General features: G+C 40.9%; 1 protein-coding gene across 3 annotated transcripts in view; it reads right to left on the reverse strand.

Annotated features, from left to right (window-relative positions):
* The window catches only part of crebbpb (CREB binding protein b), a 57,541-nt gene extending 43,458 nt beyond the window's left edge, over window positions 1-14,083 (reverse strand). For 2 of the 3 annotated variants that reach the window (XM_034219688.1, XM_034219689.1), the window contains exon 1: window positions 13,190-13,274. In XM_034219688.1, the coding sequence (XP_034075579.1) occupies window positions 13,190-13,274 (85 nt within the window). Of the gene's footprint in view, window positions 1-13,189 lie in introns of all 3 variants that reach the window. The other variant, XM_034219687.1, reaches the window with a different exon arrangement.
* Between the last annotated feature and the right edge of the window lie 901 nt (window positions 14,084-14,984).

A 14,984-nucleotide genomic window follows, 5' to 3' on the forward strand; every position in this document is an offset into this window, starting at 1 on the left:
TTTCGTCTTAGTTATTTTGATATTATGTACGTTATGTTTTTCAATATGTTGTCAAAAAAAACTTTCATAACCAAACTCCATGGAATCGACCTTTGAAATATGACTACTTTTGTTTATATTTTGAAGACAATGTCAAAAAGCCAATGGCATTGAGTAATGCCTTGCAACTCTCGTCACCAACTACTACTCACATAAACTAACAAAGCACCTCTGTGTCTTGGTACAGTTGGTTTTTCTCACATGATACAAATCAACATGAATAACAAAACACATACTAAAGACCACTTTTTCAAGTCCTTTCATTATCATACAAATAATTGCCGGAAACAATTAAATTCTCTTTTCTGGTAATTTTAACGCCACACATCAGGATTGTGTGTTTAGGCCGAAACTTTGTTGTTCTTTATGGCAACAAATCAAAAATATCGGATCATTGTCAATTTATCTTCAAATTGTTTATGAAACCAAGCTCCACCTTAAATTACGGCCCGTCCACACACAGGCATGAAATATTTCAAAGCTTCGCCCATTCACTTGAATGGGGTGACGTAGAAGAATCTTCGCCGAACTGCATTGTGGAGAGCGGAGCATGGCTTTGCAAGCATCGTGAGCATCAAAAGTTGAGCAATGTTCAACTTTTGATGCTCCCGATGCTTTCGAAGCTGGCATCAGCCAATCAAATCCCGTTTATGCAAATCCTGCCAGTACAAGCGCTAGCCAATCAAACCGCGTGCAAGCTGGGAGAGCCAGACCGCAGTTCATTTCCTCATATTCCAAACGAGAAAATACGGTAGCAAATCACCCGGTTCTTTACGACCAGAACTATTTACCGGGATACAAACCGGAGGAACCAGGCATGGAGGGAGGTGGCAGAGACAGTGGGTGAAACTGGTAGGTTTTCGCCTGTTTGGGGATTTTATATCCAGTTTACTTCGTTTTAACATTGCTATTTTTTTCTAATAAAAAATGTAATGCATTATTATTATTATTTATTATTATTGCTTTGTATGTCGGGGGCGGGAGATTCATGTGATTGGTTGTTGGTCGCGTGAAATCGCCAAGCTTCAGACACGCCCAGCATCAAGATTTTTCCAGATTTTTTTGATGACTGTGTGTGGACGGGCCGTTGTTTATCTGTAAAACATTTAAAAATCAAATCTATGTAGATGAACACAATGTAACTTTGCAGTGTGCAACATTTGTATCACTGGAGGATTACTTATGCTCTTGTGCAGACATGGGCAAACGTGCGTACACTACAAGAGCCCAGTACCTGGGGTAAGAAAGAAAGGTGCATATAGGAAAGGTTTTAGCTCTTCAACTGACAGCATTCTTGTGGCTGTGTTAAAAAAGTGAACGATAACATATACAGGGTATATGCAGGAATCCTGAAGTCAAATGTAAAACCTTTTAAGACCTTTTTTAAGACCCTTTCCATACATTTTAAGACCTCTTTGCCACTTGGAGTTTTAACCGGTTACATTGGCGACACACTTTACCTCACATTTACTATACAGTATTGATTGTCCTTCCTCCTTATCTTCCAACCATTTGGACGCAAACTTGCATTACCCCATAACGATGTTGCTTAAAGAGCCTGTGACACGAGTTTCCCCCATCATCCAAACCCATCAATTTGAGTAAATATTGTCCCCTTGAAAACCGTTACTGAACTGATTTTGGATATTTGTACTTTGATAACCATTAATCTGCCCTTCAATGTTGACCATATTCTGGATCTTCTCGGGATTCTTTAAGTCCCGCCAAATTATGTGTGACGTCATTGCGGGCCAAGAGCTCCAGCTGCACCGTTCAGGATCCCAGCATCTGCATGTAAACGCACGATGGCGCACACAGCAGCAAGCTCAGACAGCGATGACAGTTTAATTTTGAACGTGTCTGAGAGCTCATATGAGGCTGAAGGATCGGTTTATGTTGTATCTGTTAGAAGTTTAGGAATTAGGTGCGTCAATATGGGCGATCATACGGTCATGTAGCCAGTGGTGGACTGGGACTAAAAATCATCCCGGGACTCTCGACCGGCCCACTTCGGTACCGCTAGTAAATTGTCAACAGGGGGAGTGGGGTATGTCAGGGGCGGCGGGTGCTGTAGGCTAGGGAAGGCTAAGCCTTCCCAAATATTTGTGTCACTGCATCCTGGTAAAATACAAATATAATGTATAATGTCTGTGTCTTTGACATTAGCGCTGCTAGCCACCTGTGCCCTGTACTACGAAGCCAGTTCAACATACTCAAACATATCCAGGGTATGTTTGAGTAACAAACAAACTAACAACAACAAACTAACAAACGAGATCTCGCTAAGCGGTCCTACGACGCTGGTTATCAACTCGGTAAATCAAGCCAGGGTTTCTCTCACCAGCTGAGAGCGCGTTCACATGAAAGGGGCGGGATTAGCTACATTTGACCAATCACAAACAAGGACAAGTGTACTGACAGCGCAGCGTCATACTTCATTAATGAAAAGAAAACTAATATGAGCTTTAAACATCCATGACTTAAACATATAATCCAGGATACAAGCCACAGAGTTGCACCTGCAAGGTGAATACAGAACAACTTGTTAAAAAATAACTAGGCCTACCGAGTGTTTGAAAGCGTATAGTTTTATGATATCACTGCCCCTAAGACACGAGTGGATCTGACTTTAAATGACATTTGACTCGAGTGTTTCGTCAACATAATGTGTTGCTTAAAATAATACTTCTGCATACAGTATGTGACACTGTAAGTGTTGCACGGCCAGATACGGCTGGAGAAGCTGACTCAGATAAGGAAATATATGATATATTATGATATTATATGATCGATGATCTGATTGATGATGTAATATGAATGATAAGTGCGACACGTCGCCGTCTTCTCTGCATACGGCAGTTTAAACTATATTTCCTTTATCCTGTAATATGACTTGGGAGATTTAAACTCCGCACACTGAGTTGATCTCTTTTCTATAGACGCCGGAGGCGGGCAGCGTCAGGTAAAAAAAGTTATTTAGCCTTCCCAAACCTGAGCCACAAGCGCCGCCTATGGGGGATGTGCTAGTGACTTATACCGGCCCATCGGGATTCGTCCCGATGGCCAGTCCGCCACTGCACCCAGCCCACGTAAACTGTCAACGGGGGGACCCTTGCTGCGGGGAAACGGTGGACCTAGTGTCCCGATCGGAGTGGGAATAATAATAATAATCCGTGCATTTTATCCATTATTTTCCCCAACATTGTGGTGAAAAAAACCACACGTTTAATCCATGTTGGTGTACTACAACTACAAAAAGCATCGGCTTGTTTTCTCATCAGGAAATGCAGACCGGCTCAAACAAACGATTTTTAAATCATCATCCTCACGATCATTTAATGTATCATATGTTCGCCGAATTGACATGAAAGCACTAATAAATGTAGTTTAATCCACTTGAGTTTACAACTACAAAAATAATCGATTTGTTTTTATATCACATCCTACGGGAGGAAATTCAGCAGCTCTCACTACCAATTTTTAAATCCTAATTTAATCATCATCTTCACCAAGATCATTTATGTTTATGTTCGCCGAATTGACATGAAAGCACTGACAAATATGAATATACTGTAGTCAACTTCATTACAACGTTATTAACGTGCCTAAACTCAGTAATTCACCATTTCTACGCATGACAACACACTTTGTCCGTGTTTGGCTCTCTCGCTGCACAGTGAAGCGTTCCCGTATTGACGTCACTTCCGGCTTCCCCCAAAACTTCAAAATGAGTCCAAGGAATTCCCCCGCGATGTTCGAAATTATTGATATTTATCGGAACGGTATCGCACCTTCTTTTTTAAACTGACGGTTCGAGATTACTAGTAGCCCAATATTTCATTGCACAACAGTTGTTGGGGGGCTGTCACAGGCTCTTTAACAACCGGCGTAAACGGACCTTCGCACGCTATCAAGCAGTGAGCGTGCAATGTCCTGTTCAGATCAGGGCTCTCGACTAACTTTTTTCCCCATCCTCCCGGAACCGTCCCGAAATACAATCCAAGCCGTCCCGAAATTAATGTGGACCGTCCCGAATTTAAAATGTTAGTTTTTCTACATTATCATTAGTTAAAAGCATTCAAAGTTACCTTTAACATAAATAAAACATCATACAAATCATTAGATGATAATTCATAAACTTTTTTATTTGAGTAAATCATTCAATCACATAAACAAAGGCCAAATATATTTAAACAAACACACAAATGAGAAAATTACTCTAATATTGAAGCCAATCAAGTCCCATCCAAATCACAAAAAAATCCAACACTGTGTCCTGAAGACAGAACCCAGAGTAACCACTAACCAGGATGACAGTCTGTAACACAGTCAGGAGGCCTTTACAAACGGCCCTGCCCCCTCACACCCAAGCCCCCAGGAAGTGCGCCGGACTCAGATGAAAATATTCGTGCTGGCCAAACGGCGGTACTACACTTCCGTTTGGTTGCCAGGCCCGGAAACACTTTTTCCCATTGACTTACATGGGGAAAGAGTGGTCTGTAACTCGTTGGATAATTTTTTTTTAACTAAATAAACTACCCAGTATGAACACTTGTATAGCCCTTATTAAAAACATTCGTTTCTCAAGTTGTAAAAATGTGCTAATAACGTTATTCTGAGAGTTATTTCCCTCTGCATTATGAACGCGCATCTAACCCACGGGACCGCGCCGCCCGGCACGTTCATGTTACGTGTCCCGACCAATCAGAGCACACTGTGCTCACAGGGAGGGTGGGGCTGGAGCTATTGGAGCTACAACGAGCCGTTAAAGGCAGAGAGTGAAATTCAGTGAATACACGTAGTTTACAGAGATGCTGTTTGAGAAACCAATGTGAGTTGCGTTTATCTTTACCCATGGATGCACAATAAGAACGGATCCATATCGTCTTACTGCCATCCCACGGAGCTGTAATAATGGATATATTGCACATGTTTGCTGTAATTCATTATCATACTACATGGGCTGTATGATTAAATCTTGTACCGTAAATGTTGTATTAAATAAAGTTAATATTACCGACATTATTAACGTCCCTGTAGCTTCGTATTGCACTAAGAAGCTTATTGCACTGTATTTAAATAAATATATATATATATATATATATATATACTAGGGGTGTAACGGTACACGTACCCGTACCGAAATTATTCGGTATGGGCCCTTCGGTTCGGTACACATGTGTACCGAAGTGTACCGAACGAATATAACGTTAAACGTAAAAAAATTGAGAACGTGAATAACTTCTTGGAAGTAATCTCAGGTGCTGCGTCGCAGCATTCAGAGTGATTTGCTCACATTGGGTTCAACGCGTCATAGAGCGAGCAAGTCATTTCATTGGACGAGAGGCATTCTATGAGAGCTGGTCAGAGGGATGCGTTCAAATGTAGTCAGTAATTTGAGGAACTATCGAAAATTAATGGCGAACGCAAATAAAGTTGAGCTCGAAAATCCTCCAGCATCATTGAAGTCTCCGGTTTGGGAACATTTTGGTTTCGCAGTTACGAACAAGGATGACGGACAAAGACAGGTGGACCGAACCAAAGCTGTTTGTCGGCATTGTTCAACTAAAATTGGTTACGTGGCTGGCAATACATCAAACTTGCACACTCTTGAAAAGGCATCACCCGAACGTGAATATCACCGGTACCAAAAGAAAATGACTGAAGTGCAAACCCAACTCCCGCTAGCATGTAAGCCTCCACCACTCGCAGAGAGTTCAGACCGAGCCAAAGCTATTACAAACGCCAAATATCCTTATGTTGCCATGTTAGCAAAGCGCTACCTGGCTGTATCTGCTACCTCTGTCCCTAGAGAGGGTGTTCTCCACAGCAGGAGACATTGTTAGTGCCAGCAGATCTGCCCTTTCGGCAAGCAATAGGCGCATTCACACCGCGGTACTTTTCCCACAAAGGTTCATGCGATCTTAGTTCATGAGAACCTTTTTACCCAGCTCTTTTGTGAGAAAAGAGCTATATTTCTGATTGGCTGGGCGGATTACAAACCCCGCCAAACTCCCATAAAGTTTTGTGAAGCTGCCATTTTATTATCCTTGCATTAGCATTATTAGCATTAGCATTAGCCCAGCGCAGAAACGCAGAGAGACTAACTTATGGCAACACAAAATAAAACATGGGAGCGGTGGAGATGAGGAGGTGTCGGCGTTCTGGCGATTTACTCGGAAGGCTTCAGTAGAAGCTGCTGGGACTCCCAGCAGCTTCTACTGAAGCCAGTCCCCAACTCCGGGGACTTCCGGCCGGGGACTTTGGGCGGCAGTATACGCCGTGAAGTGGTTTGCGGCCTGCCAGTAAACCCAAAGCAGAAGAAGAAGAAGTGACGTCAGCGGCTTAATTTGCCTAATCCACCCCCAGGGATTTATTCCGGTGTGAACGCGATCTGTACTTAGTTCATGAGAACTAAAGAGTTCACATGAACTAAGTTCTCATGAACCTTTGTGGGAAAAGTACTGCGGTGGACAAGTTCATCTTTCTTTCAAAAAAACATGAAAATACAATGACAAGCAAGTCATAATGTCAAACTGGCTGCTTAGGTGCTAGTACAGTACAGTTCAAATACAGATTATTTCAGTTCATCGAAATGCTGCAGCTTAAATGTTTATTTTATTATATTTTGTATTTATTTGAGTGAATACATTATCCACAGTTTAATAATAATAAAAAAAAATATATATATATATGTTTTGTTTTGTGAAAAAAAATTCTGCTGTACCGAAAACGTACCGAACCGAACCGTGACCAAAAAACCGAGGTACGTACCGAACCGAAATGTTTGTGAACCGTTACACCCCTAATATATACAGTGCAATAATAATAATTTCATGCTAAATGAAGCTCTGTTGGATATCACTAGATCCTGTTACAGCGTAATATAAGTACATAACGATTGATGTGTACATTAGCATCATTACTAGCTAGCCGCTAGCTGCTAACTGCCGCCTCGTTCATATCAAATCCATGATAACAACAATCCATTACCATGCTGTCATGAACGCACGGTGCTGTTACGTGTACGCAAATTGACGTGCTTGATGTGAACGAGCATTTTGGTTAAAGTTGCGCATGCTCTATGAGTGTACATACGGGTAATCTGTGACGTTTCACTCTCTCAAAAGTTGGGCCATTTTATCATCATGCGCTAATGAGCAGCTCTCATAGGAATGAATGAGGCCCCGCCTCCCACGCTGTATCCAGTTCTTATTATACATCCATGCCTCACACACAGACGGGAGAGAGAGATCTCATCTAGATTGGAAAGCTCGACAAATACATCATAGACGCATGTTGTAGTCTTATTGCATATTAGAAACGGAGTTGGTGAAACTAAAACTGCGATATAATGTGTATGTAGCAATAATACATATGACATATATTTTTTAAATGTCTCCAGTACAGATAAAAAGTCCGATAACGTCGGAGCTTAACGTTACCACTGTCTTTAATAATTCCGGCCCGGGGCCCGTTTAACACCGGGGCTCGGTACCCATCCCTACATGGGGAGAGGCGCAGCATATTGCTAAGGACTAAATACGATGGAGAGTTCTCATCTCAGCCTTATTACCCATAGGGGATGAAGAGGAGTAAGTAAATAAAGAGGCCGGCGCTCCAGGGTCTGGTTCTGCTGTGCATTTTTGTGATGTAACGGTAAAACATTTCAGAACTCCTCCACGGGATGCCATTGTACATCACTCAACCCGCGAAATACATACACTCAGTACATAGCTAGACCCGCGAATTTGCTGCGGGCCAGGAATTCGCTGGCACAGCCAGCTGGGCGGCTGGCTGACAGCCAGCGGCACAGCTGTAGCTACGTGTGTGTGTATTTCGCGGGTTTCTTAATGTTTTGTGCGTGTGTGTTTATGTTGACAAGGAGGTTTAATAACTGTGTGCTACATAAAACGTGCAGTCGGTTTCATTTTCATCGCCGTTTGTAGTAGAGTTAGCCGGGTATTTTTATTTTAACTCTCGTCCCAAATTCGTCCCAAAATTATTTTGTATCCTCCCCGATACTATTTTTTTCGGCCCCGGGACGACGGGACGTCCTTAAGCTCGAGCCCTGGTTCAGATGACGTCAAATCCAACGGGATGCCATAAATAAACTACAGAATCACACTACACACCTACACAATGATTACATTCAGCCAGACTGTAGAATACAACCTCTTTGGACAATTTATATACTTAGTGAAAACAAGCAACAAAATGTAATACCTTGGAAAATGCCGTTTAATACTTTTTAATAGCCTTAATTTTTGCTAAATTGATTTATCATCATTTATTTAAGACCCCGCGGACACCCTGATATAACAAACATAAAAAATTAATAGAACATTAATGAGGGTCAGCCCAAATCACACATTTATGCCAACGTCCTTCACGTCAAGGTGTGATAGTGCCTGTGTGTGTCAGCCAATAGAGATCTTACAGGCCTTAACAGCCACACCCCCACACACGCCTAGCTCAACGTCTGGGCACACTGGATTACTTAGGTTGGAAAGAAATCCAACCTGTTAATTTATGAAATATAGTGCTAATCAAGGGAATCTTGAATATGACAGCCACGCTTTAAATAGAGTGCCCAACCTTGTAACACAGCAACTTGTCTCAGAGTACAGCAAGAGATATGAATGGTGCATAGTTGAGAGCAAGCACCTGTTCATTGCCCCAGGCCTATTCAGAAACAGAATTTAAACCACACAAAAGTTTTAAAAAAGTAAAAAGTGCCTCCAGCACGGTAACTATTTTCTATAGGCTGCAAGTACAATTTGAACTTGCTTGTTACACAACAAGGATAAGATGAGCATATCCAGCAGCACGCAATCATATGCCAAGTAGTGACAGCGGAACCAATGACTAACCAAAGAATCCGAACACTTGGGTCACACTTATCTCACCTGAGGAATATATTGATGTTGCCGGTTGTATCTGACCAAGAGCTTTACAGAAGCCACATGAACATTTCCAATTGACTAGTCTGGTTGATAATAACAGACTTTGCAGATGACTGCTTCAACAGAGTCAGAGAGATTGAGATGGAACGGCTAAAATGCAACTCCTCTCTCAAAGGTATAGATGGAGCAAGGTTGTTACATTATCATTACAGCGCTAAAGGGACATAGACTTATGGTGGAAAGCTAAACATGGGGAACCTTAATATTTCATTGCAAGGGCTCCCTCGACCAAAAGCACTGGGATGTTTTTCATTGGATTTTGGAATATTGCAGAAAAGTAGTAGCCATAAGTAATGCTTGACGACGTTGGGAATTCTCATTTAGTTAATAATTTAGATATATCGTAGTTTTTTTTCACCGTAATTAAAGTATTAGATTTTATTGTGCAGTAAGAATTAGATGAAAAAATTGAAATGTCATGCCTAATTCAAAAAGTGATAAAAGCAGCGTGCCAGGCTATTTTCCAGACATCCGATTGGCTGTAGATTTGTAAAACTTGTTATAAGGTGTTTTATAAGAAGAGCTCTGATGACTTCAAGATGTGCAAAATTAGTGTGGCACTTATAAAGCTTGGGCTGCAGTGATTTGCAGTGTTTATGAAGACCACAGCCACTTTTCTAGCAGACAGACTTGATTTGAATGAATGACACAGCCTACAGTTTCTTTCTGAAGTATATGATACGAAGGTTAAAAGCAGAAAGAGGAAAAAGGTAGAAGAAGGCAACAGGTCTGATGGAGGTGGCTTTCAGCGCCACCCACCACTCTTCTCATCTCAATCAATGGCACCTCTGCTGACACTTTAGTCAGCAGATCCAGAGTAACGTCTGCCATGCTGGCGGAAGGCAGAACTAACGCTTGACAGTTTTAAACAACAGGTAATGGTGGTGTAGCTGAATAATGCAGACCCAGGGGATGGTGACCATTCATACTAGCCAGACAAAGGAGGGGGAAACCCCGCTAGGTGAACAGGAGGGTTGGAAAGTGGCTGCCCTTTCTCACCCCTGGCGCTGACACGCCCACTCAGCCATACGAATGAAAACCAACCTGGCACTTGCTGGTGGCTACGGGCACACGCATATGCCGACACGGGACCAGAGCACCATAAAAAAACTGTCACATATTAACATAGACAACAAACACAGACTGCTAATCTGTAGCTGTCAGTGACAGCTCAGTGTGCGGTGGGCTAGATGTGGCAAAGGGAGATGTCTTTGCTATCTGTCAGGCCAGCAATAATGGAAAGGCTTTACCAATTACCAACTCAGTAAGTCAAATCCATAGGGTATCCTGTTATAATAATATATTTGTAACACAAGTAATAATTGCCATCATGAATTCAATTTTTAAAGCAACTAAATACATCTTTTTAATTTTAATCTTGTCCTGCATCAACATCCAAAGTAAGAAGGAATCCATTTTTTTTTTATTATGAACCACATCTATCTGGTACCTGAAATTAATATGAACAGATACATTGCATCCATTGACTGCAAATCCAATTCAAAGAAATTAAGTTAATGTAACTGAACAAGTACAAGAGAATAGAAACAAGGCTGTAAGATACAGGTTCCTCAGATATCTTTCTGAATTTTTTTCTAAGAATCGGGGCTTTTTCAACTAAAGAAAAAAAAAGTACTTATCATTCCATCTGCGGGGTGGCCCCTAAAATCTTCCCAGTGTACTTAAGACCCTGAGCTGCGTCCAGAACTTCAAAGAAAGTAGGTCTACAAGAGACGTGTGCAACTTCTTACTGAATACATGTGTTTGTGAGCGTGTGTGTATTAGTGTAAACTGAGACAGAAAGAGCTTCTGGCAGCAGCAGTGGGGGAGGAGTCAGTCTCGGTGTCAGACTGCTTTATTGCCCAGAGAAATCTTCGGTCACTCCTCAGAGAAGATGAGCTACCTCGGAGGAAAACTTAGGACTGTCAATGACCCCCCCCCCCCCCACCACCACACTTAAATCATGCCCACATGGATAGGAAACTATATACATTTGCACACATCTTGTGTCCATATCTTTCTGTTTGGTGATCATGCCACAACCGTGTACGTGCATGCATGCGTGAGTCATGGCAAGATATCTGGATTAAGAGGTTGCTTTTTATTTGCACAGCATGAAAGAAAGGCCAAATGAATGGGCTGTGATTTTTAAGCAGAGGTCAATAATTTGTGCGGCCCTCGAAGGATGTTGAAAACATTGAAATGGCCCTTGAGAGGAAAAAGGTTCCCCACCCCTGGCCTAAAGGATACCAACAAAGCTATGTTCATGAGTAAAGTTGCTAAACAACCAAAGACTGGATGGACGATAAAGATACAAGCAGTATTATACTACTAGATTATAAGCATGATGAAAGTGACTTGTCAGCCCAATGTTTCCAGCCTTTGTAATAAGAAAACAATATTTAAGCCAAACAATGCACTTCATGTAAAATTGGAAACGTTTTTAGTTCTTAAGTAGAGTTGCAATTAGGGATAAGCTGATCAAAATATAAATCAACTACGACTAATTACTTCTTTATTATTCATCTTAATTCAGTTTAATTTGCCAACATTCAGTTTCTCCAATGTCTGAAATCAACTGTTTTCTCATCATTGTAAATACAATATACTGTGGTTTTGGACAGCGGTTGGACAAAACGTACATTTAAAGATTTGCCCACGAAATGGGTAAAAAGTTACCAACTTATTTACGCATTTATATACGATTAATCTAAAAAAAGTTGATTTATAGTTAGTTGCAGCCCTACTCTAAAGACACTATCCTGTAATTGGTCTGACAACTAGTCCAACTAATTTGTACTCTACTTTCTACTGAAAGACACATTAAATCGTCTTCCTCGTGTTAAATATAAAAATATCTCATGTGACTGCATGGCCAACTTTAAAAACAGTATCAGCAGGTTTCTCTCTTCAAAGTCACTATCCATATGACGTCCATGTAAAATCTGTGTAGGTCAAATTGATGTCCAAAGGTTGCATTGAAGTTTGAATTGGACAGTCTTGGAGATTATGCATATGTGATTCTCTTTTACTAATTATTATGAAAACTTAATATTACTATGAAAACCGACTCATCTGTCAACACAGCAACTATATAAAAAGTAATCAAATGTATGTGGGTTAAAAGGGTTTATAGAACAGTTCTTCCAAAAATGCACCTGTTACATGGCCAGGGGGGTGGCTTGCTTCTGGACAGTAATAGTTGATATGATAACTACAACAAATAATGACCACTGGAAAATGTCCCATAATGTATAGGGCCAGTGATGTTCAAGATGATATCAAATCTAACAAATGTATTCTGCATTTCCATATAGCACTCTTTTTGGGATATGTGTGCTAAAAACATTCTCCCCAGATATACGTTTCATCCAATGTGGGGTCGTCCAGTATATTTTTCTGGATACATTTGAATCCTGGCCATTCAAGCATTTTGTTGAATGAAAGAAGGGTTGAGCATTCAGTGGCAGACTGACCTAGTGGAGAGAGATTATCTTTCTGTCAGACAACCCAGGTTCAAGTGCCTGCTCAGTCTTTGCATTGCTGAAGAGGCAATGAGCACGAGTCAAATCCAACTCCAGGGATACAGATGCAGCTTTTCCTTTGTGATGGTGAGCAAAAAGCTAAATATTGTTTTCTAAAGAGCGATCACATGACTTTTTGATTTAATCATGAATGGCTAATAAAATGTAAAGGTACAATGAGACTAATAAAGACAGCATCAGACCAATAATGTGTCAAAAGGTAAAGAGAAAACCAACCTATGCAAATGAGCTGTCAACACTTTATTCAACTATTATCTCAGATGATATGATGGGTGAGCACGATTATGTGTTATTCAACCCTACAAGAGTGAAAAGTTGGGACACTACTACTGTTGAGGAATTCAGTGATGAAGAGGTAGTGAGTTTGCACTTTTAAAATTAATAGCATTTTCTGAATCTGCTGTTAATGTATTCAAACCAACCTGTTGGGACTTTAGTACTGTAGTTGCCATGTGACATTAGCACAGCACAACTGAAGAGGCGAATTGGTTGACTTTACTATGGCACTTTTCCTAAAGTGGATGCATCCTAACCAGAAAACATCAACGCGATAAAGGGTGCAGGTTTAATACATGTATATCTTGTTGCCGTAGCACACCCTCCTTGTCAGTCAGTTAAATGTCTAAAAGCATGTCTTACCTGGGCCATCTGATACTGGGAGAGGTGAATTAAGCTTGGGTCTCTTTGCAGTGGGGGGTCCGACGTCCAGCAGATTGTCAGCCATCCTGGTCGGGATATTTTGTGAATGGTTTATGTTGCAGAAAAATAACAACGGGACGAGTCCACGTTGTCCACTTCTGGCTTGTAAAAAATGTAACTTTTCCTATCGTTTCGCGTAAAGGAGCAATGCAACTGTTTTTTTTCTTGACTGGCAGACTGGCTAAATGCTGCCTGGAGAAAAGGGTTTCAAAAGAAAGGCAACAGCGCCACGCTTCGCCGCCGAAGATCACCCCATGATAATCCAACACCCAACACCCACATAATTATCCTCAATAATAACGTCCAAAAATTATTTCCGTTCGAGAAAAATAAATAAAAATCAATCATAAAATATTACACAAGGCGTAAGCAAATCCCTTTCTCCGCAGATCGCCGGTTTCACGTCTGTACAGAATCATCTTTTTCGCAGTCGAAACGAGCAGCCATAAAATCAATTTTGGGCTTAAATAAAAAGAGCAAAATTCAAAAAATATTTTCTATGAAGTGGATTATTTTTGTGGTCGCTGTCTCCCGGTAAATTCAGCGTCTCGGGACGGAGATACGGCGAGAAACGGCGCTCTCCAAAAGGGAAATCAAATATACAGTGGGCTTTCGAGACGGTAAAAACCCGTGTAATCCTCACATGTTTGCATTATTTCTCATCGGAAGGACTAACACTTCGATCTTCTGCACGAAAAAACCCGTTTGAGCCTCGTCTGAGTAGCTCCGATCGGTTTTTAAAATTAATGCTCCCCCCGAAATCCCGATTCTGAGCCGCGTCAAGATGGCGGCTGTTGATTCCTCCGATACAAAAAAAAACTTTTTTTCTTCCCAGCTAGACTGTGGGGGGAGGAGGGAGAGGTGTCGCGCTATGACGCCCTGACGTAAACCTGTATCCCACCGTACGTCATGTGGACGTACGCTAAACTGCCCCTAGGGGTGCAATAACCCAACAAATACACTATGTTGTTACTTTGCTTTAACTTTACAAACACACAGAGGTGGGATGTAACTAAGTACATGTACTCAAGTACTCTTCAATTTTGAGATAATTAAGTACTTTACTTGAGTGTTTCCATTTTATGCTACTTTGTACTTCTACTCCACTACAATTCACAGGTAAATTGTGTACTTTTAATCCACTACATGTATTTGGTATCTTTAGTTACTTTGTAGATTTGGATAAATAATGTGAAATATAATCAACACTTAAATAGGACCTTAGCAACACCTGGAGTAAATCCACAAGTATTTAAAACTAGCTGCACGTTTACCAGCTTTGATAAACACTTTAATAATGCATCAATAATAATAATCAAACATATAATAAATATGATTCTGAAATGGACCAATTTGCATAATAAGTAATTTTACTTCTAATTTGATGCTAATACTTTTGTACTTTAACTTGGGTTACCTTTGAATGCAGACATTTGACTTGTAACAGAGTATTCCTACACTCTGGTAAGTTGTACTCAAGTACAAGATCTGAGTACTTCTCCCCCCTCTGCAAACACACAGTAGTCAACACTCCAATATATAAAATACAGCTCGTATTATCAGTGGTGGAGGAAAGTAACAACATGGTGAGGAGAATGGTATACTTTTACTTCAAGTTTATCCGACAGCTATCTATATTTTACAATGTTCTTTCATGCAAAGCTTGTAAAATGTGAATCACGGCCACGCATTATACCTTGAAATAAACAAATGTGTTGACATTGTCTCCTTGTTG

This window comes from Gymnodraco acuticeps, unplaced genomic scaffold, assembly GCF_902827175.1.
Source record: "Gymnodraco acuticeps unplaced genomic scaffold, fGymAcu1.1, whole genome shotgun sequence".
NCBI lineage: Eukaryota > Metazoa > Chordata > Actinopteri > Perciformes > Bathydraconidae > Gymnodraco > Gymnodraco acuticeps.